Source organism: Canis lupus, chromosome 17 (genome assembly GCF_003254725.2).
Source record: "Canis lupus dingo isolate Sandy chromosome 17, ASM325472v2, whole genome shotgun sequence".
NCBI classification, from domain to species: Eukaryota; Metazoa; Chordata; class Mammalia; order Carnivora; family Canidae; genus Canis; species Canis lupus.
Window position 1 is genome coordinate 24,638,014 of NC_064259.1, and position 23,636 is coordinate 24,661,649.

The 23,636-nt window shown below is 49.9% G+C and overlaps 1 protein-coding gene across 2 annotated transcripts in view; it reads right to left on the reverse strand.

The window, feature by feature from the left end:
* The window catches only part of GALNT14 (polypeptide N-acetylgalactosaminyltransferase 14), a 205,204-nt gene that overhangs the window by 75,628 nt on the left and 105,940 nt on the right, over positions 1-23,636 (reverse strand). For both annotated transcript variants that reach the window (XM_025454254.3, XM_025454255.3), the window contains exon 2: positions 1,164-1,333. In XM_025454254.3, the coding sequence (XP_025310039.1) occupies positions 1,164-1,333 (170 nt within the window). The remainder of the gene's footprint in view (positions 1-1,163; positions 1,334-23,636) is intronic.

The window sequence follows — 23,636 nt, forward strand, 5'->3', positions numbered from 1 at the left end:
GACTAACAAGGACGGCTTCAGCCCCTCCACAGGACACATTATGTGCATCAAGGTTTCTAAGCTATACAGCCTAGTTGGGGAAACAGAGTCCATCGGCCTTCACAGACTGCCTGCTTAAAGTACCTTCAGATTGACCAGCCTCAAAAGTCATCAAAATTCTTACCACCCTGCTCATAAACCCCAGTGTCCACGAGCGGGTACCCACAGACCCAGATGGAGACAGAAAGCTAGGAAGCTAACACCAGTCCCCTAGCCTCTCAATTTAACAATGCCTTTGAGCTTCTCCATGCCAAACGTGCCAGGCTGCTCTTGGGAGCTGGTGCTGAGTGATTTCCCACAGTAGGCAGAAAGACACCCACCCCCCAGGGGGCCTTTGGCACAGCTGGACTACGCAGGTATAGTCAGGGAAGCCAGCATGGAGGAGGTGGGGTGGAGACAGACCTGCTCACTCAGACCTCAAAGTAGCCTGTGGCTTTGACTCTAGGAAGGACTGGTAATGAGGCAACGAGAAAGACTTCAGAAAGACCCTTTCCGCTGAGAAATAAAGCTCTCTGCAGTGTTTCAGCCCTGACCTCTGCAGCCCACTGGAAGGCATGGCTGGGTGGCAGATAGCAGAACGAGCCTGTGTGAACGGGCTGCTCCGAAGCAGACAGCAGAGGCGTGTGAAGAAGCCCCTCTGGTTGTTCATCTCGCACAACAAAACGTGCTCGGGCTGCAAGAGGAAATGACCTTCCAACGACCAGTGACTGAACAGGCCACCAACCCGCCTTCCCAGGGGTCTGGCCATCCTGCCCTCCCTCCGTTTGAAAGCCAAGCCAGGCCATGCCATGGGGATCTGCCAGGAACACAGGCCCAGGCCATCGGGTCTTCAGTGCTCCAGGATTTCAGGGTGGCCACTGGGTGCGGGGGGGGGGGGGGGGGGCCAGGTGCAGGTGAAGGAGGTGCCCACACATTTCTCCCTGGAAGTGCCTGGGGATGGCCCCAGCAGTGAGCGGCACAGAGCGTGTGAGCTACACATCACAGACCCTTCAGCGTCCAGCCGGCAGCAGATGGCACATCTGCCCGATTCCTGGCGTGGGCACCGCACGAACCCAGCCTGCTGCTGCTCGGTCATGACCACCGGGGAGGGGGGAGAGTGACAAGGGGGAGTAGGGGCGAAGTACCTCAGATGGCGAGTGTCCGGGACTGCCCGACTGCTGGAGATCCGCTCGCTCTCCCGCTGGTTGAAAGCATACAGCTTATAGGGATCGTCACCAACGCGCCACTTTTTGGCATTCAGATACTGCCGCTCATCAAACTGGTCCCACAGGTCCTCCCAGTCAGCCTCCAAAGTCTGTGTGGCACAAATGGGAAGTCAGTGAGAATGGCTCCCAGCCCTCCACCAGCCTCCTCTGCGTGTCACCGCCCAACTGCAGAGAACAGGTCTGTCTAGCAAAGTTCAGCCCAAAGACGGAGCCAGAGGTAGGATGTTAAGAAAACCACCAGCAACGATAGTAACAAACAGAACAATGCAATGAAGACAGCTGCTGCTTACTGAGCGCTCTGTACAGGGTCCCATGTGAGAATCTTTACTCGCTGCTCCTGGTAGTTCTAGAAGGTGGGCAGGGATCATAGGCCCACTACACAGACAAGAAAACAGCCTCCGCAGGCTACATACCTTGCTCAGGATCCCACCATCAGGAAGTGGCAGGGCTGGGACTTGCGTTCTAGTGTCCTGACCCCATGGACCACCTCAGCAGGGCAATTTGAGAACACCTGGCTGAAAAGTGCTGACACAGTAGCTGGTGCAGAACAGGTACCAAATGACTGTCATTCCCCCTATGCCACAGGAAGAGATGGGAAGTAGGCGATCCATCTATGATAGTGTGCGACCCACCAGATGGACGCCTGTGTGTTCGCTTCTTCCTCCAACCCAGGAATCTGTGATTATTTTTTTTAGGGTTTCTTTATTTATTTGAGAGAGAAAGAGTAGGCAGAGGGAAGGGGCAGAGGGAGAGGGAGATAGAGGGAATCCCAAGCAGACTCCGTGCTGAGTGCAGAGCCTGATGGAGTGCATCTGAGTGCAGATGGAACGGGGTTCCATCTTTGAGATCATGACCTGAGCCACAATCAAGAGTCGGACACTTAACTGACTGAGCCACCCAGGTGCCCCTAAATCTGCTATTATTTTTCCAAAGCATCAATGCGGGAACAAGTAATACCCTCACTGTACCTGGACATGGCACTTTAGAATGTATAAGGTAGCTTCTGGATTCACGATCTTGTTTCATCCTCCCCAGACTCTGTGCCAAGCTGGGAAGACACGTTCTCACAGAAGTTATGTGCTTGTCTGCACAGGTGGGCCAGTGGCAGAGCCCAAAGGAGAGCTCAGTCTCCCAGGCCCTCCAGGGCATTCACACAGCAGAGAAGGTGAGGCCACTGACAAGGCAGGAGGGGGTGGCTCCTGCCCAGAGCCAGGCTGCCTCATCACTCCGCCCACACCAGCTCAGCACCCAAGCAGAGACTCTCCGCACAGCCAGAGGAGGCTGTGGGCTTCAGAGCCTCCCCACGCTGGACGCTTCCCTCAGTGGCCACTGCCCAGTGAATGGATGCTGACATTTTCACCCCCAGGGAGAGCCACTCAGACCTTTCAAGTTCATCAAAGCACAAAGAACTCTGTATCTCTGGGAAGAACCTATTGACCAGGCTCTGCCCTGGAAGGTGAGGACTGGGGCTCCGGGGCTGGCAATATCCCCAAGGATGAGATGCTCACTCATGTGCTACTGACTCTAGTCACTGTGCAAGTATGAAAAGCTGCCTGAGTACCGCCCATCCCATCGCTGACCAGGATGCCCTCTGTACGTGGGGAACCTGACAGGAAGGCCCAGGGCAGGCCCTACAGATGGCAGGGCAGGTGCTCTACCCACAGGGGGCAGCTGCCAGTGTGCAGTTAGATCACGCACCACTTGATCTAATCTGGTAATTGATCTCTCTCTCTCTCTGTTATCTCCCTTTGAAACAGCATTCTCCTGCTAATAGCACAAAATGAAGCTTTGGAAACCAGTGATTTTTATCCAATAATTGATTTTATTAATGTCCTGGAATACTGCTGCTACACAGGGGGTGTGGTGTGAGATCCCTGCGTGTGCTGTGCAATGTCACAGCCTGACACCTGTCACCCATACTTGGAATATCACCACAGGGTGACCCTGACATCTCACTGTCCAGGGAAGGGCCATACGGCCCTGTATCATCTCCCTCTGGCTCATTCCCAATTAGATTCATTGCAATCCTCTAAATCAGTGGTGACCCCTAGAGCACTCTGGTGCTATGGAGGGGAGATGCAAAGATCGAAGGCCCCAGGCCTCGAGGAGGCTGCAAGGTTGCAGAGAGGCATGCACGAACACATCTCTAACACCTATACCAGAGGAATGAGGGAAGTGGGGAAGGCTTCCCGGAAGAAGTGTCAAATGAGTTCGTGCTTGAATGATGAACACAGTTTGCTTTGCTTAGGAGGAAATGAGAGGAGTATACACGTGTAGTGAAAAACCCAGACAAAAGGCAGGAAGACCTGGAGGAGGGAGAATGTGTTCAGGGCATAGCTAGCTCAGGAATGGGGAGGCCAGAGTGTGGACTGCAAAGAGCACATGAGTGAAAGAAAACTCTGGAACACGGCTGGGTCTATATGAAACAGGTCAGGTGGAGGTGGTCTCTGGCCACATGTGCACAACAAAGTGGAAGGAAGAGACTGCCACAAGGAGCCCAGCTGGAAGGTGACCTGTAATCGAACCTGGTGGGAAGGGAGACCTAAACCCACCTCAAGACTGTGCCCCCTCCACACAGGAGGGCCCCCACCACCCGTGGCCCCCAAGCAAGATCTCACTTGACTCTCTGACCAGAATTTTTTTTTTTAAGATTTTATTTATTTATTCATGAGAGACACACACACACACAGAGGCATAGACAAAGGGAAAAGCAGGTTCCCTGCAGGGAGCTCGATATGGGACTCAATCCCAGGACCCCACCACCATCATCCTGAGTGAAAGGCAGATGCTCAACCGCAGAGCCACCCAGGTGTCCCATCTCTGACCAGAATTTGCTCAATCTAGAGCACGTGTGTTTCCAACCCTAAGTACGATGCCACGCACAGAAAACAAAGACCATCTTTTCCATGGAATATATCTGATTAAGTCAGCCAAACCTGGGCACTAAATATTGAAATAGTTTGGCACCAAAAATGAACGCTTAGAAGCACATCTAAGTGGTTTCATTTCTTTCCTCCCACCATGCATTTGGGAGATACCCTGAGTCCCCTTTCCTCTGACCTTCCCTGGCCTGTTCCTCTCATTCCACTTTCAGGCTCTTTAGCTCTAATACTATTAGAGCTGATTATGTGACTCTCTATGATTTCAATGTGTTTGGCTCCCTGTCTTCTTTCTCCAGCTACTAGCTCTCTCATTGCCCTAGGTCTCTTCTTCCCTGACCTACAACCTGCCCCATTAGAATGAGAAAGTCTCTATCCCACGAGGAGGCTTCTATCCTATTCTGAACTGTGCTTATCCTTAATAAAACTTCTCAAACTTACCCTGTGATAAAAGAAGTAACACGTCGGGGGTACCTATCATGTGTCATAAACATCTGCATCTATCTAATCCTCACAATCACAGATGCTAATTTTACCAATCCCATTTTACAAGTGGGGAAACCAAGGCATAGAGAGAGTAAGTGCCTTGCTCAATGTCACACAGGTACTATGTGCTCGAGGTAGGATTTAAACCCATGGAGTCTGGCTCCAGCTCCCATGCTCCCGACCATTGGATGACACTGTCTTCCCAGAGCCTTCCTGCTATTTCCTTGGGTCATCTTCAAAGACTATCTACATGTTTCCCATCATTTTTCTCAGCCAACTTCTTTCTCGGGATCTTCTTCCCTCAGAGGATCTCTGTGCCCCCTTCACTATCACCCCACCAGCCCATGACTCTCCTTTCTGGGTACCCAGTCTCCCCCCAGCCAGGGTAGGAAGGGTGCAAGTCCAGAGGCAGATTCCTGCAGGAAGGCTGGAATACACCAGGTTAACACACAGGAGATCAGAATTGAAAGCAATGATACAACTTATTAAAGATGATAGAATTCATCCATCCATCCAATACTTGAAATCCCAGCAAAACATTCTAGTGTCCAGTGGGATGTCCCTCCTGGGTCCATCCAGGCACACAGAGGTCCCAAGGAGCCCACTCCAAGCTTCAAAGGCCTGCAACTTCTAGAAATTTCCTTCTAATATTGAAGCAGAACCTGTTGCCTGTCAGAAGCAAATGTAAATCCTATTTAGAGAAAAGCATCTCCAACTCAGATCTCCAGGATTCCTACAAAGCTCACCAAAAGGTGAAATCACAATAAAAAATGCCTGCCCTATGACCCAGCAATTGCACTGCTGGGGATTTACCCCAAAGATACAGATGCAATGAAACGCCGGGACACCTGCACCCCGATGTTTATAGCAGCAATCGCCACAATAGCCAAACTGTGGAAGGAGCCTCGGTGTCCATCGAAAGATGAATGGATAAAGAAGATGTGGTCTATGTATATAATGGAATATTACTCAGCCATTAGGAACGACAAATACCCACCATTTGCTTCAACGTGGATGGAACTGGAGGGTATTATGCCGAGTGAAGTAAGTCAATCGGAGAAGGACAAACATTATATGTTCTCATTCATTTGGGGAATATAAATAATAGTGAAAGGGAATATAAGGGAAGGGAGAAGAAATGTGTGGGAAATATCAGAAAGGGAGACAGAACATAAAGACTCCTAACTCTGGGAAACGAACTAGGGGTGGTGGAAGGGGAGGAGGGCGGGGGGTGGGGGTGACTGGGTGACGGGCACTGAGGGGGGCACTTGACGGGATGAGCACTGGGTGTTCTGTATGTTGGTAAATTGAACACCAATAAAAAATAAATTTATTAAAAGAAATAAAATAAAATGTAAAAAAAATATATATATATATCAGAAGTGCCCAGGTGCCTCAGTCGGGTAAGCGTCCAACCCTTGGTTTCAACTCAGGTCTGATATCAGGGTCATGAGATTGAGCCCTGCGTCAGGTTCTGTACTCAGCACAGAGTCTGTTTATGCTTCTCTCTCCCGTTCCCTCTGGTTCTCCCCCACTGCGTGCTCTCTCTAAAATAAGTAAAATAAATCTTAAAAAAAAAAAAAATCAGACACATGGGAGTGACAGTTAGTGGAAACTACAAACAACAGATTTAGATCTTCCAGAGACTTCAGAGGCAGGAATTACAGATACAAAATAAAGCATAACCGTAGATAAAACAGTTAAAACAGGAAATAAAAAATTAGCAAAGAACAAAAGTTCACTGAAAAAGAACTGAGTATAACTTTTAGAAATGAAAAAGTATAATAAGGATTGAAGGTCAGTATCAAACAGGCCAAACAGAAAAGCTTATTATTACCTCCAAAGCTTTTTCACTACAATGCTGCATTTGTATTACCCCTGTGACGTAGGCAAGCCAGCTGTGTTGTTCCCATTTCACACATGAGAACACTGAGAGTTAAGGAAACAACAGGAGCCTGCTTCAGACCACAAAGATCAAAAGTTCGCTATGGAGACTAACTCAGGACTTTTGGCTTCAAAGCTTGTGTTCCTTCAACATCACTGAATGTTTCATTCATCCAGGGCCACTTTTTAGCCCCTTGTTGGGCAGTCATAAAAATGGAGAAGTATCTGCTCACCCAATGACATTACTATTATTCTAATGTCTGCCCAGCTGGGAACTGATCTTATTTTTCCAAGGGCCAGTCCAGGGAGTGAAGAGGACGGCACAATCTCTATGTAAGTCCTGCCCAGGATGAAAGGTCTGGAAAAGGAAGGGCCCTGAGAATGGATTCCCTCCACCCCTGGCCCCCTCTGCCCCAGCGTGCAAGACAAACTCCAACAAAGAAGGAAGGGCCAGCCAGCTCACTTGGGCTCATAGCAAAGGAAAGAGCTGGAAAATCCTTTTCCCTCATCTAGGGACAGCACATCAATTATGGATTATTAGATAAGATCTTCATTTTAATATTTCCACCATGTATTATCACCTCTTCCTCTCACTGGAATTCTGTCTTGGGAGTTATTTAACTGATGTGCAGAAATCTAAATTTAATTTATTATGATCTAACTCACTTTAGAAGCCAAATTACCCTGCACTGGAGAAGGATCAAGTCAATATCCCACTTGGCTTTCTATTTATCTTCTGCAGGGTTTTCTCTCCTTCTCTTCAGTATTCATTTTATCTCGGGTGCTGGTAATAAATTTAAATTTTCCTCAGAATTAGGCAATTGCTCCTTTAATGCTGTAGTTTAATGGTTAGTATTAATTATACGAAAGTCACTCCTTAAAGAATGTAGAGGATGGAATGGACATATAATGGAGGAGGAAAGGGCTATTTCTTGGGCCAAATGAGGTAGCATGTCATCAGCAGGGATGAGTTTATTCTTCTATTCTAGCTCCTTCCATTTCTTCCCTACTTTTCACCCCCTATCCCACCCTAGAGCCAGGCACCTACAAAATGGGTCTGCTGGGAGCTGCTTGCTGCGGCTTCTCTGAGCCCCGGGAAAGTCTGCCAGCTTGGAGGCCAAGCCTAAAACCCTAACACTGGCTTTTCTCCAGTCCTCCAGTCAATCTCACTGAGGCTCTGACAGCAAGAGCCTCCACTGCCCAGCTCTCCCCTCCCTGCCACTGCCCCAAACAGACACACACCACCTTGTATCCCAACAACACATCACACAAATACAGCTTTGGGAGAGGCTTTGAGCTTTCTGGAAGAGGAGAAGTTCTGATCATTATTCTAATTGCCTAAAAACCCCAACTGTGAAATATAATATGATTAATAGAATGGACAGAAGCCCAGCTTTTGTTTCTGGAATAGAAAAGAAGAAACACACACAATTTGGACCTTATATGAAGATTAATTTGCTTACTAATTAGCATGACAGGGAGGTACCGGGGAAGTTTTTAAGTCTGCGTGAGAATGGGGAAGAGGGCCCGGCTCCCCCGCAGGTGCCAGGGTGCCTGAGCACTAATGCCGATGTGTCTGCTCCCTTCCTACTCAAAGTCCTACAAATTCCTAAGTTCACTAAATTCACTAAAGACGAAACCCAGAGCCCCCCCCTTTAGTTGGAGTGGCATCTCAAATTGCTACAGCTGGCATAAAGAACACCCCCTGATTGCTGGTAGGCATGAGGACGGTGAGAGCTAGCTCTACCCACAGCATTCATTTCTGCATCCTCTTGTGTTCAAAGACTGGAGCAGGAAGCCAACTGCTCGAACACCAGAAGCCTCGTCCCTCCCAGGTCTGGAATCCAGGGAGCAAGAGATTGGGGAGGGCAGGGAGCCAGGTACCCCTACGGGGCTCAGGAGAAAGAGGATTTGGTGGACCACATGGTGACACAGGCAGATGCATTTGCCCCCAACCAGGAGGCGGATGCTGGAAAGAGAACATGCTCTAAGGGATGGAATCGGTGCCCAAGAGAGACGAAGCAGAGAATCTGTACTTCGGAAGAGAACAGTCAGAAGTGGGCTCAGGAGGGGAAGCCTCCAGCTGGACAGAGCAGGACGCTGCAACAGCCCATCTCTGGTGTGGACAGTGAGCCACCCTGCGTGAGCGGTCACCTCCTCAGACTGGGGGTGCACCTGCAAGGGATTGCTGCAGACATCTTTCAACTGGGCCACAGTGGCCTCTGGCAGGACTGAGAGGGGGCCTCAAGGTTAGGGCCTTGCCCCACGCCTCACAGGAAGCGACTTCGAGAAGGAAAGAATAAAGCACTAAAAACAAGATTTGCATTTCTCAGAGACAGAAGAAATCTCTCCCCCAAAGTCAGACTCCTCCTCCCTCCTTGCCTGCGCAGAGCTGGGAAGTATCTTTAGGGATCATCAGAAAGCAATTTTGCCTCAAGGAATAGGTATGGAGCCAAGCAACTGTCCAGGGGCACTACTGAACCCAGGTATCTAGCAGGGGTCACAACTGGACATGCCTTTAGGGTCACTGAGAACAGAAATGCCAGTAAGTATCAGTTAAGTATCGCACAACACCTGCCTACTACTTACCACTCTTTAGATCTCCCCTTTGGGTGAGGCAAAATATGCCCACAGGCCTGCATTTGGCCTGAAGGCCACCAAACTGTGACCCTGGGGGCAGTAGGGGAATAAAAGGAGAATGGTAAAGAAAGATAAAGGAGGAAGGCTGATGGGAAGGGAACAGTGCTCACACCGCAAGTTCCATTTTTTTGACTTTTCTCCTTCAGGGAGCCCCTTATCCATTTCAGCCTGATTTCACTGGAAATCAGTAGAATTTCAGCAGAATTATAGCTGCCAGAGTGTTTGCGTGTGAGAAGGTGGAGATGGGCAGAGAGGGGGGAGCACTGCACCAGGGATGACCCTGTAATCCTTCTCCAAGTTTCCTTTGATGTCGTGAAGAGAACGCAAGTCAGGAAAAGCAGGGTCCGAGCCTCGGTCTACTTCATGTGCCCTTTCAACTACTTGTGGTCAGTTTTTATCCTTCGTCTCAAGGGCAGTACTAATCTTTACCCCACATCACTTTACAGGCCCACATTAGATCTCAGAAATGAGACACAGCCTGAAAAATTTCTTGGCAAAACATAATGCATATGTAACGTATTATTATGGTCAACACTGCTACAGTCACTATTATTTCTTTTGGGGACTGAATGCTAATGGAGAGAAAAGGCAATTTACAGCCAGCCAATTTATGTTTAGCTTCTTCCTTCCTGTGGCAGAAATGCGGTCTCTGACAGCATCCACAGGTGACTGTTTGCATCACCTGACTGCTGTGATAAAAGCACAGGTCATTACTAACCAGATGTGTCCTGGGACCCTCAGCAGGGCGGACCTACGCAAAAGTTCATATCTCAAACATGGGTTTGAGCTCAGGGCCGTGCAAATGATACGATGTAAAACTATCTTACGTGTAATAGCTCCGTGCACTATAGAATTTTTAGCCCTCTACCCACTACCCACTAAATACCAGTAGCACAAACGCAAGCACCACTCATCTCTCTAGTCATAAAAATTAAAAATACATCCAAACATTGACAGTGTTCCCTGGAAAGCATTGAGAACCATGGATATAGATGATTCCAACCCACTATCTCTTCTAAAACCCTATCAGGACACATGTACAGCCTCCAAATTATGATACAGCAAAAATTCTGAGTTAATAAAATGATTCATTGCGAAAATTAAAAAAAAAAAAAAAAGCATAATAGCTAAGGGTTACTTCTAGCTTAGGATGGTATAAATTGAGCTTTGCAGGGCCTCTGAGCTAAGTCCCTTTGTACAGCGTGGAGGTGGGAACACAGGCCAGCACAGAAGCTGTGCCGGTGATTCTGGGGAGAGACCTGAGGAATCTCAGGGGTGAGGTCAGAAGCCTGACCCTGCTTGAGACTTCAGGTTTCCCATCAGCCAAGGAACCTGGACGTCAGGACTCCCTGCTTGAGGTGGACCCCTCTCTTCCACTGAACACATGAGCCCAGAGCGTGATCCTGGAGACCCGGGGATCGAGTCCCACGTTGGGCTCCCTACATGGAGCCTGCTTCTCCTTCTGCCTGTGTCTCTCTCTCTGTCTCTCTCTCCCTCTCTGTGTCTCTCATGAATAAATAAATAAAATCCTTAAAAAAAATAAAAATAAAAATGTTACTCATCACATCTTCAGGACAAGACAGAAGTAGGTGCTATGACGAACCCTATGTTACTGAAGGGAAACTGAGGATTGAGAGTCTAAAGGGATTTGGCCAAGTAAGTGGAAGTGCTGGGATTAAACCCAAACAGGTAGGCTCTGCTGGGTCCTTAGGCAGGACCCGCAGTGGCAGGGGGTCACGGGCAGAGGGGCCCCTGTGCCAGCACCTGCCTAGAGCAGGATGAGGAAGAAGGGAGGCAATACGGCCAGATGCAGTCATACACCTTCTACTACATTACCTGGAAACACCTTTCCTAATCCACACACTAAACTAGATTCTGGCTAGAAAAGAAGTTTCAGACTCAAGTGTCCCCTAAGCCCTGTCATTCACTCCCCGAAGGTGACATTAGCAAGCAGCCTTAAGCTCTCAGCTGAGAATTTGTTCCCTTCCTTTCCACACCTCCGAGGTGGAGGCCAGATCTCCCCAGATACCGTGTGCAGCGCAGGCCGGAGCTTAGCGCGTTCTCTATCTTCTCTGTAAATAAGGTGACATCCAGATACCCTCCAGCTCCCTGAAAACTAGGTCAGCTGCTGAATATGTAGGTGTGGGTTGGAGTGAATGACTTTGAAATGACTTTATCTGGTAGGACCCCATGGGGGCCGCTGGCTGGCTCTTTTTATGTCAAAAGCAGACCCAGAGTACCCGGACGGCTTGCCTGCTGAATCCGGGTGAGGGTGGGAGGCCTGCCTCGGCCAAGGGCAAATTTAGTACTGTAGGTGGCACAGCGAGTGATAATGGCAGTGGGCTGAAAAACAGAGAGAGATCCTCCAGAGCCTGTCCTACACACTGGCCATCTTTATGACACAGTGGGAATGTGGTCCATACCATGTCACGCAACTATTAAAAGGGGCTTAGGATGCACTTGCTCATAAACAAGACCCCCATTTCCCTCACTTTAGGAAACACCAATAATTGCTCCCCCAAATGACGTGCTGGTCACCAACCTTTCTTGCCCATTCATCAGAGTGCTTGTGGCATGATCCCTTCTGCAGGTGAGTTGTGAACTGTGAGGGGGTGGGAAGTACCAGAAGCGCTATTTAAAATACCGCCTACACACCAACTCAACTTCTTTTATCCACGGTGGCCTCCTCTTCGCTTTTTCAGAATTAGGCATACTCTCGCTTTAATCACATCCGGGACCTCTATGGGAATCCAGATTTGCAATTCAGATACATTGGAAGAGATTAATTACTTGCCAGAGCTGTTTTGGTTTATGTTTTACTTTATAAGAGCACTCATTCACTTTATTTTATAAGAGCACTCATATATAAAATTCCTTTAAGTAATCCATTTTCTTCATGCATTAAAATCAGATTCTGGTGACAAAGAAAATTCAGTATCTGAGATTTCCCAGAGCGCTCTTCTGGGAAACGAAGTTAAAACTATCAAGGCTCTCTTGGCCTGTGCCTCTCTGCTCAGCCCACCTGCTTCTCCTGGACTCACAGCAGCAGGGATCCAGAGCCCCCTGGCCCACAGTCCCCAAGCAGGACACTTGTCTAACTCATAACTTGTGTTATGTTGTGAGCATGTGACCACTACATCTCTGGTTCCAGCTCTGCTTCCTAAGATGGCGAAGAAAGGTCACAGCCAAGGCATTAAGCCACCTTTCAGACTTTTCAGCACCATCTTCTTTCTTCAACTTTCCAAGGGCCAGCCAGCCTCTGTCTGGGGGCCCTTCCATCAGGACCTTAGCTCTACATAGGTGTAGCTTCCTCTTGCCTGATTCACTCAGTGGCTCAGCGATGGGCTCCCCTGGCCTCGATGTCTTGGGCCCCATCAAAAAGCTTCTTCCAGCACATTAGACATCAAGGATTTCCAGGCAGCAGAGACGACAGACAGACTGTACCTTCTGGTGTGCCTCTGAAAGGAGGGCTGGGAAAAGAGGCAGACGAGTGGGGGTGGCGGGAGGGCGCGGTGTGTAGAGAAAGTAGGTCATTAGTGGTAAAGACTGCAATTTTCAAGTGGTTGTTAATGCTTTGTTTATATGGATTTCTCCAAATGTGACATTTTAATGGCATCATAATTGTGTGATTACAGTGCAGTCGACACTGCTAGGGGAGGAAAGGCGACAGGGACTCTGGCGACCTGCTGGGGGAGGCGGCTCCCTGCATGGGCAGCCAAGGGGACTGGCTCAGTCCCGACCAGGCCAGGATGCCTGCCGAGCATGAGAAGTGGCTCCCCAGAGGGCCTGCGGCTCCACAGGGCCATGGGTTTCCAGGAAACTTGCACCCAGCCTAGACCCTCGGATAGAATCAATGCCCAGGGCTGCAGGAGCGAGAGAGGGTAGTTACACATGTCCCCCCGCACCCCCTGCTCCCCCAACCACCAAGGCCCACCCATAAGAGCTGCCCTTCTTCCTTCACTCTGCGCATGTGTGTGCTCATCCATTAACTCATTATTTCTTGAGTTTCTGTCACCTGAGGGAAAGGGCCAATAGATATTCAGAAACAGACAAAATTCAGTAAGAAGGAGAGTGGCAAGGAAAGGGATCCACAGTGACTGGGTGCCTACCAGCCAATGTCTGCTGGCTTCTAGGAGCACCCCCCTCTCTCAGGCTCCTCCTCACGCTCTGGCCTCGTCTCCATCTCCTTTGCTGGCTTCCTCTCCTCCCTGGCTTTGAAATGTTGGCATTCTCAGGGGCTGCATCCTGATTCCTCTTCTCGTCTCCTTACCTGCTTACCACTGGTGACCTCTATTCCTGTGCCTCCACCCCCTCTCACAGGTGGCTAACTCCCCACCTAGCTTTCCGGCCTGGATCTCCTTGCTGAGCTCCACCTCTACACTGAGCAGAGGCCTACCTGACACGCTCACTTGGGTGTCTCACCCCGAGTAGGTTCCAGATGGAATGCTTGACCTTCCCGTCCCAACTAGCATCCCCTCCTAACTTTCCCGCGTGAAGGAATGGGGTAAGTGACTCACAGAGGAATCTGAGTCTTTCTTTCTGATGTTTCTCTCTCACCTTTGCCTTTAGCCTGAACCCCTCGCCCCACATATCTAACCCATCACCATGTCCTAAAACATGTCTCCATCCATCCCCCTGCCCTCCCCTATCTCTACAGCTGTGCCCCATCACCACTAATGGCAATTAGCCCCACTCTGCACTTGTACTCTTGGCCCCAACCACCCATTTTCCAGAATCATCTTTTGAAAGTCACACCTGATCCTCTCTCTCCCATTCTAGATCCAAACCTCTCCAGTGGCTCCCCCTGCACTCAGAATAATGTCCCCTCTCCGCTCTGGCTCCCTCACCCCTGCCAACTCTCCAGTGTCATCCCATTCTCCTTTCCTCTTTGTTCATGATACTCCAGCCACGCTGACCTCTTCAGCTTCTAAATCAAGATCAGATCTTTCCTGTCTGTTTATAGGCCGAGTTCTCTCTTCCCTTCAAGATTCAAATATGACCGTATCTGGAGATAGCGCCTCTAAAGAAGTAACTAGGGTTAAATAACGTCATCTGGTGGGGAGCGCAGGGTGTAATCCATGGGACTGTATTTGGAGATAGGGCCTTCAAAGAGGTGGTTAGGTGAAATAGCCGTCAGAGTGAAGCCCTAATCCCTCACGATTGGTGTCCTTATAAAAAAAAGACAGAGATAGCAGGGGTGTTCTCACACAGAGAAAAGGCCATGAGAGGATACAGCAGGAAGGCAGTCATCTGCAAGCCAAGGAGAGAGGCCTCAAGAGAAAATGACACTGTAAACACTTTGACCTTGGACTCCAGGCTTCCAGAACTGCAAGAAAAGGAATTTCTGTTGTTTAAGCCCCTCCCACCCCCAGTGTGTGGTATTTTCTTATGGCAGCCCTAGCAAACAGGCCTCCATGCCTGTTGGGCTCTCTCCCTGGAACAGTCTTCATCTGACTCACTTCTACTCTGCCATCAGCCTCAAACATAGTGTTGCTTCTTTAAAGAGGCCTTCCATGGACGTCAGGTTGAATCAGTCTGTCCTTGTATATATACATTTTTAATTCATGAGAGACACACAGAGTGAGGCAGAAACACAGGCAGAGGGAGAAGTGGGCTCCCCATGGGGAGCCCGATGCGGGACTCGGTCCCAGGACTCCAGGATCATGACCTGAGCCGAAGACAGATGTTCAACCATTTAGCTACCCAAGTGTCCCTCTCCTTATATTCTCCTAGAACTTTGTACCTCTCCTTCAAAGCATCTGGACACCCCAGCCTGCACCAGCTAACTCTTAAGTATTTTATTTCCTGTCTGCCTCTCTGACCAGGCCTTGGCAGTCCTGAAAGCCAGAGCCATGTCTTCTCACTCACCCTTGCAAACTGTGCAGGTGATACCCTGTGTGGGTAGCTCCTAGCCCATGGTAGATTCTCCAATATTTGTTGAATAAATGACTCTATGGACATGAATTATCTCATTGAGAGCCCCAGGATTGGGATACTATGATTCCTATGTCAGACACAAGCAGAGGCTAGAGGAAGAGAAGGAGATATGCCCAAAGGTAGCCAGCAAGGAAGGAGCAGGACTGGTTGGGGAATCAGGGTCATCTGCCTACAAAAAAGGCCAGAGAAGGGAAGGCCACCTGGGGCCAGGCCTGTCAGAATGCTTTGGGAAGCATGCAAGTCCCAGCTTGGACCTGTAGGGATGGGCCAGGCTGATAGGAGTCTCATACAGAGGGAGCCAGGGGAAATGGGAAGAGTATATGCCCAGCAGGGCTGGGTTTGCCATCTTTCTCCCCCAGTTTCTATCTCTGAGACCTTGGGCAAGTGATTTGACCTTTCCTTGGCAATGGAGAACATCACAGCTGCCCACTCTGTGAAACCATGATGCTGGTTTATGAACTAATGGAATACTATAAAATATTAAGTGCTGCACTGTGCATACACCAGGCACTCAATAAATAGCAGCCCCATGTTTATTTGTTAGTAAAGTGAAGAAAACACTCAGTGTCTGCAGGGCAGGAAGTGATGTCACCAAGGAGGCAATGAGGAATGTCCTAGAGGGAGCCAGGAGATCTGGCTTTTTAGATCTGCCTCCGCCACCACATCTTGGGTCCTTGGGGAAGTCACTTCTGCTCTCTGGGTCTCTGGCTCGTTCCCCCACCCATCAAATGTAGGGCTGAGAGAGAGAGAGGGTATTCTTAACTATTCTGATGAGGCACGGCCCCCTTTGCAGTGTGATGGAAGCCATGGCCCTCCTCCCCAGAACAACATCCTTGTATTCACAGATGCAAACCTCTGCTTCCAGTATCTAAGAGCCAGTGCTACCCAGAGCCCCAGAAGGCACCTGGCTGACAAGTCCAGTGTAGAAACGTGGGTGCCTCCCTGAAAAGATGAGCTCACATGGCCTGAAGGGGAAGAAATCAATGATGCCCTTCTGCCTCCCTTCCTAGCTACCCTTTCGGGGGCAGAAGCCAGTTTCCCAGCTCTGCCAGCCTCTGCCCATTTCATGCTGAGCACAGTAATGAGGCCTGCTGTGCAGAGGGACCCCATAATTGGTCCCTTTCCTGTGCTATGCCGTAAAAAGACAGCAACTTTGAGATAGATTATCCAGATGTACAGCCCCCAGCCCCGGCTGCCATCTGGGCAGCCCTGGAAAACCTCTCCAGAGGTCCATGAGACAGCCCAAGAGAGAAAGCGGGGTGTCTTCCAGCTGTTGCCCAGAAGCTGAGGGTATTTGAAACAGTGCAGGATAAGGAGGGGGGGATGTCAGCCAGGTTCAGGAACTCTTCTACTCCTTGCTGCTTCAGTTTCGAGTAAGAAATATATTTCCTTGGCCTCTTTGCAGAGCTGACCAAAGATGTGCTCTGGGGATATAAGTCTTTAGATCTGCATTTAATTTTCCACTCTGCTGCTGAAATGACTGCTAAAATACAACTGAGTCCCATCCCTTCCCACGGGCTGCAAGTCCTTCCCTGAACTTCAGCTGCATTGAGCTGCATTGGTTGATCCTGGTCCCTCCACTCTAGTATCCTTACTGGTATCTTTATCCTTAAACTGCCACCACCTGTAATAGAAGAAAGTTGAAAATTATGACCCAGCATCTAAAAATGTCCCCTTCAGTTCATAGCACTTACTATAATTATCTGCTTATTAGGCCTTCCTGTCCAAACTGCACATGCCCTAGAGGTAGGAGAGTGGTTTTTTTCTGCGGATTCTGGTATCTCATAGAGGTGGCGTGCCTTATTGGAGATGGCTCACAGCCCTAGACCAGCTCTGCCTCTCCATCCTCCCCCGGCCAACATGCTCAGACTGCAGGAAGTGGAACACAGAACTCCCAGCCCTCAAACTACGCCTTGTGGGGGGAAGTGGACAGGCTCGGACATGCTAAGAAAGAGGTCAAGAACTGCCCTGCCTTGGGGCGCCTGGGTGGCTCAGTGGTTGAACGTCTGCCTTCGGCTCAGGTTGTGATTCCAGGGTTCTGGGATCAAGTCCCACATCAGGCTCCCCACAGGGAACCAGGGAACCTGCTTCTGTCTCAGTCTCCATAAAATCTTTAAAAATAAAAAATAAAAATAAAACTGCCCTGCCCTAAATTGGGGTCAGGAGGTCAGGCAAGATGAAGATCAACTGAATGGCCATAATGCAGTCACGTTGCTGGGAAGGAGAAAACAAAAACAAAGAAAGGGAGCAGAGCATGAAAAAAAAAAATAATAATAAACCACCAACAACATATACCCCCCCCCCACACACACACACCAGAAACCCCAGTGTGAAAGAAAGCATGATCTAAGGAACAAAAATAAATTACTCGAAAATGCTTCGGGTTCTAGAACAATCTAAGAACGTGAATTCACTAAAACAAGAGCCAAAAGATTAGATAATAAAACAAAGACATGATACGAAGGGTTATACTGTTGAAAACCACAACACACTTTTGCAGAACCAACAAAAAGAAATGTCGAAATTCCAAGAAGCAGAGCAGACACAGCAGAGAATCTAATTATATCAACTAAAGGGTCTCGGTTCTGGTCTGCCACCTGCTAGCAGCAGGTCCCCGGGTGACCGGCTGTGATGGCACAGGAGAAAGGCTTCCATGATGAAAGCCACCGGAGCAGAAAAAAGCCATGTAGAAACAGCAAAGGTGAGCCAACATCAGAAAGCTGGTGGACATGAAGCAGAGACATAGGTAGAACACACAAAAGGCATTCATCTTTTTCTTAAATGACACTCCTGAAATGAATCAAGAACTGGACGTGTGCAACAAAAGAGCGGGCCACGTTCCGTGGAACACTGATACAGGACAATGGGCGCAGCGATCTTTCCTGGCTTAGGTATTGAACTCGGAAAATCAAGACAGAAGTCAGCAAGCATCCGGGCCGACCTAATAAGTCACCTACAAAAGGGAAAACACTGGCTGACCTCAGACTTGCTCAGAGCAACACTCACCGTTGGAGGACAATGAATGGATGCCACAGAGGCTAAGGCCACATGTGACCTGAGAGCATCTTACCCCGTGAGGGTGTTGTTCAGGGGTGAAGGCGAGAGGCTGACGTTCTCGCCATCAGAGAACTCCGGGATGACAGTGCACCTAAGCTGTTTGGAAGAATCTGCTAGATGATTGCTGCCGGCCAGTGAAGGGATGGTTCAAAACGAAAAGTCTGGGAATGAAGTAGAAGAACCAGTAGAGCACCGAATCTATTTAATTATGAAAACAAACCCAAAAAACTATGGGAATGGTCACTAAACTTACCATTTATGTATCTGGAGTAAGCTACTTAACCTACTTGAGCCTCATCACCTGTAACGCAGGAGAATCGTGCCCATCTTCTAGGGTTTAAGGATTAAATGAAAACACCCCTGCAAAAAGCAGTGCCTTGCACATAACATTTCACTAAGAGGTGAAGGTAAAGATGGTAAAGAAAGGTAAACATTTCACAAAGATGAGGGTAAAAACAAGAATGGAAGTGAGGACCCCAACTCCCCCCACCAGGAAAAAGGCAAAAGGATCCACCGTTCGGGTCTAGAGAGCTCAGGGGATATCTGGGCTCTCATGAAGGTCACTGTCCCAATGCTACAAGTCAGAGCAGAGAGAAGCGTTCCCCAGGGAGGGTGTGGGGCTCCCAAATTCCAACCCTGCATAGAGCAACCCCTCTCCTCAGGACAGAGGTTGAGAAGCTCAAGACTAAATGGGAAGTAAGACTTTACCTCCTACGAGGAGCTGGGGGCCTGGAGGGAGTCTCCATCTGACCAGCCCTGAGGAATGGGGCACCATGGGGAACACAGCACACACAGGTCAGGAGGCCGAGTTCTAGATCTGGCACTGGTTTCCTCTGGACCCACCTGCTCCTCTTCACAAATCAGGGTCTATTTCCTTATCAGGGAAATATGGGGATGGGGTCACTGGTCTCCCAAGTTCTCTGGGTCTACCACATGCCTAGAGTGCAGAGTTTGTGTTTTTTTAAAAACATTTTATCTACCTATTTATTTATTTTTAAAAGATCTTATTTATTTGAGAGACAGAGAGAAAAAAAACACAAGCAGGGGGAGGGGCAGAGGGAGAGGGAGAAGCAGACTCTCTTCTGAGCAGAGAGCCCAACATGGGGCTCCATCCTAGGACCCCAGGATCATGACCTGAGCCAAAGGCAGATGCTTAACTGACTGGGCCACCCAGGTGCCCTGATTTTATTTATTTATTTGAGAGAGGGAGAGAAAGAGAGAAAGAGAGAATGAGTTATGGGGGTAGGGAGAAGCACTCTCTTCTGAGCAGGGAGCCTGATATGGGGGTCGATCCCAGACACCCCAAGAGTGCAGAGTTCAGAGGTGACTGCATCCCTAGCATGAAGTCTTTGGACCACAATTAATTCAACAAGCAAATGAAGGAAAGAGGGAGAAAAGCAAGAGAAACAGGAGATTGAGTGTAAATTAGCAAGTGAACGAGTAAGAAAAGAACTCAGGAAGCAAAGCCTGGGCAGGGTGGAAGGGTATTCCCTGCCAATGAAAGCAGAGAGGTAGCTGCCTCCCCCTGCATGGGGTGTCCCAAATTCCACTCTCAACAGGAGCACTGTAGAAAGAAGTCAACACCACCTATGAAAGAGCCCATAGGGCAGCCCAGGTGGCTCAGCGGTTTAATGTCCCCTTCAGCCCAGGATGTGATCCTAGAGACCTGGGATCGAGTCCCACATCAGGCTCCCTGCATGGAGCCTGCTTCTCCCTCTGCCTGTGTCTATGCCTCTTCCTCTGTGTCTCTCATGAATAAATTTTTAAAAAGAGTCCATAAAACAGCATAAAAACTGCATCCAAAAAAAAAAAAAAAAGCTGCATCCATCTATCTTAAAAGAGGTGGGCTAAAGTTTGAAAAGAAACAGGATTTTTGCAGTTTCAAAGTACATTTCACCAAGACTTTCCTTAACTATAAAGGGAACAAATGACAATTTTAAATGGAGAAATCTGGCAGGCATCACCTTAGCCAAGCGGTTGAGGTGAATACCACAGTAATAAGACATCAATATTGCAAATCCCCCCCCAAATGATGTGCTCAGGAGGGCTCAGCATCACCTCCACGGCCTTCTTGCCAAAAGCACATAAGCTCAATCTAATCAGGAGAAAACAGCAGACAAACCCAATTGAGAGACATTGTACAAAATAACTGACTAGCACTCTGCGAAGTTATCAAGGTCATGAAAGACAAGGAAAGACAGAGAAACTGTCACAGATGGAAAGAGACCAAGGAGATAGAACAATCGAATGCAACGTGGGACCTGGAATTGGGTCCCAGAAGAGACAAAGTGCATTAGTGGAAACACTGGTGAAGTTTGAAACCGTAGTTTCGTTAATAGCAGGTCCGTTGCCGAGGGTTGCCTCGCAAGGCAAAAGATGCCAGTAGAGGCAGCTCACGGGGAGTCCGACCCATCATCGGGAATTCTCCATAACACTGTCTGGTACCAGGGGACCCATCTTATGTCAGACAGGGGGAAAAGTAGTAGGTACAAGAGTATAGATCCACCAGTCCTAAAACACACTATGCCACCCAGAATCTGCCAGCCCGGTGGCATGTTGCTACGATAGCAGCCTAGTGATAATGCCCCGAGAGTGCAGCATCCCTCTGGGAGCTGCCATGCGCTGGTGGCCAGGATATGGTGCTTGACAGCAGGGGAGATTCATGGGCCTGAGTACCAGGGAGTAAATGTAGGAGTGGACCTATTCACTACTCCCACATTCAGGGAGTCTGTGCTTTTTTTCCTCCTGGGCCCCACAGAGGGGACACTTCTACCTCTTGGACCCACCTACTAGGACAGAGTCCCCTTAGACCTGAAGCTATGGCTGCCACTGCTTTAGTTTTGACTCTTCGTACCAGTAGAGCAGCAGGCCCAGAAGACCGCTAACAGAAGGATGACTGAGGTGTAGGGAGGAGGTGGGCCCACTGTGTAATGGAGGCGGGAGGCATATGCTTGGCATTCAGGGGACTCCCTGGAGCATGTCTTGGCTCAATCACGACTGGATAATAAGCAGGTACTGCAAGTCCTGATTGCCAGAGGTACAGTAAGCAGGGCACTGGGGAGGAGAGTCTGGATCACCTTGCCTGGCAGGCCACCTAGACAGGCCCTCGGGGCAGGTTGGGTTGGGGGGTGGTGATCCAGGATGGCTGGTGAGGATCGGGTCCAGCCCTGGGAACAACTGTAGCATCGGGAGCCACGTTTTGTTCTGCTAGCCCTCCCCTCACAGGTTTCCCTAGAAACCACCCAACCGGAATGAATCCCAGAGACTCCTGGATGGTGTATGGATTGTACCCCAGGGAATGGTGGACTGTGGTGGGTGCCACTGGGGCCCCTCCCAGATCCCATTCACTGTACCGGTCCCCCCATCCCCCAGCAGCTGAGAGCACTGGCTGCCAGACTTCCTCAGAGAACTGCCTTCTGCTGAGCAGGACCTGCCTCTCCTGGAGCTTACATCCCCAGCTCCAGGGAGCAGCCAGTGCCAAGGCGGAGCTGACTTTGCTCTGGGGCTCCCCAGGGGGCCAGGCCAAAGCTAGCTTCCAAGGCCTCAGCCTTGCATGGCAAGGCCAATTACCCTTCCTCCGCCCTACCACTTCCCTCATGCCCCTGCTCCTCGGAGTGCTCTCACTCACATCACTTTGACGAGGCTCTGCATTGTGGATCCTGACCCAAGACACGGGTAATACCTGTCTCATTTAGAATAGTGCCTGGCATGCAGTAAATGCTCCCTGGACATCAGCCATCGGCACTGGAAAGTGCCAGGCTCCGGGCTAGGAGCACTATGTGCATTATGCTCTGACCCCTCCTAGCAACCAGGCAAGCAAGTAACTTGATGACCACTTCCTGGATGAGCAAAGACTCAAAGCTAACCATGGCAGGCATTTCGTTTGAACCCCAAACTGTCTGGCCCCATGGTCATCCTGCTAATGGCACTTCCAATTGATATCTCAACATATCAATTCTGGCTCCACATTTTCAGTGAGTTCCTAAAATTCTAGGTCCCTCCATCCCCATGCCCTGAGCCCTGGGACCTCCAGAGCTGGACCTCACTCTCCCATGGTCCACAGGGCCTGCTAGGAGTAACACCGGACCCTCAGCCTCCTGCACCTCCCTTCCCCACCTGCCGCCAGCATTTCTGACAGGCCCAGCAATACGGATTCTCCGGACTCCCGGACAGCCTCAACCACACGTGAAGTTACTGGGGTAACATCCATAACACACTCTCCATTCTTATAAATATTCAAATTTCCTCCTGAGAAGACACAAGATTTTTGTTTCTACCTGCAGGGGACCCAGGTTCTTGATGAAGCAAAGGCTCAAAGATCAGAATCCTGATGAGTGAGTCAGAGGTGAGCGTAAGGGATGTGGGACCAATAACCTGTTCGTGGCACCTGCTGTGGAGGCCCGTTCTGCAAGGAGAGGATCCTGCTCAGGCTCTGTTCCGGTGACCCCACAGCCACGGAGATCCCACCTGCCTTAGGAAGACGCTGAGGCCTCCCCCTCCCACCAGGACTATGCCAGCGCTGCTGTACCGGGTGGGTGACAGAATGGTTGAGAAAGAGGGCACTTGATGAAATTAAAAAGCAACCAATTTAAAAGAGATTAAGCAGGGCAAAGGGGATTTAATGATCAGCTCTTGCCACTGTGAACTAGCTGAACCCGCTGGCATAGAGACTAATGGTTTAATATGTTGTTAAACAACGGTGAGCCGTCTGGGTGAGTGATAAGGGCAGCTGTAGTTACAGCGACAAGGGTGAGGTTACCCTGCCTGCGGCCCTGGGCCCCGGGGGGGCGGCACGACTCTGGATGCCCATGGGCGGGGAGCAGTGGCCTCAGGAGCATGGCCAGGGTGTGGGGTGCGGGTGGCCTGGCAGCCCCAGGGGACACTCTGCTGATGGAGGGGCCGCCTGTCTCTGGCACCGGGGAAGGACAGAGGGATAGGAGAGGCGGAGACTGCCAGGCCTCCCTTCAGCTGACGCTCTGGGTCAACACAAGACCGTGTGGCCTGAATTCAGAAAGGGACCCAGGCTGAGAATCCGTTGGCTTATTTTGAGTGGCTTTGATTTTCATGGTAAAGAACCCTTCCTCCAGGACCTGCGGTGCCCAGCATCTGACGCCTGACACACTCCCCAGCCTAACACACGCCACTAGCTCCCATCGTTGCCGTCATTTGTGAGGGCCCGGGTCACTTGTCATTCGCTCATATAATGACCGCTCATGGGGACTCTGCCCCGTAGGTCTGGGCTAGGCCAGAGGCTGCAGGGTTCCTCACACGACCACACAGCCCAGTCCAGTGTCGGGAGCCTGCAGTCAGCAACACATCATGACAGTCACGATCGGGTGGGTCCAGGGGATGCAAGGGTTCCTTGCCTCCGTGGCTACTGCTCTCTGTCCAGGAGCGCGCACCCCAGCCTGGAGCCCAGACCGACCGTGGTGACAATGGCAGCCTGGGGCAGAGGAAAGAGTGCTGGAGTCCTGGCCCGTCTCTGCCCCGGCTTCCTGTGTGACTCCAC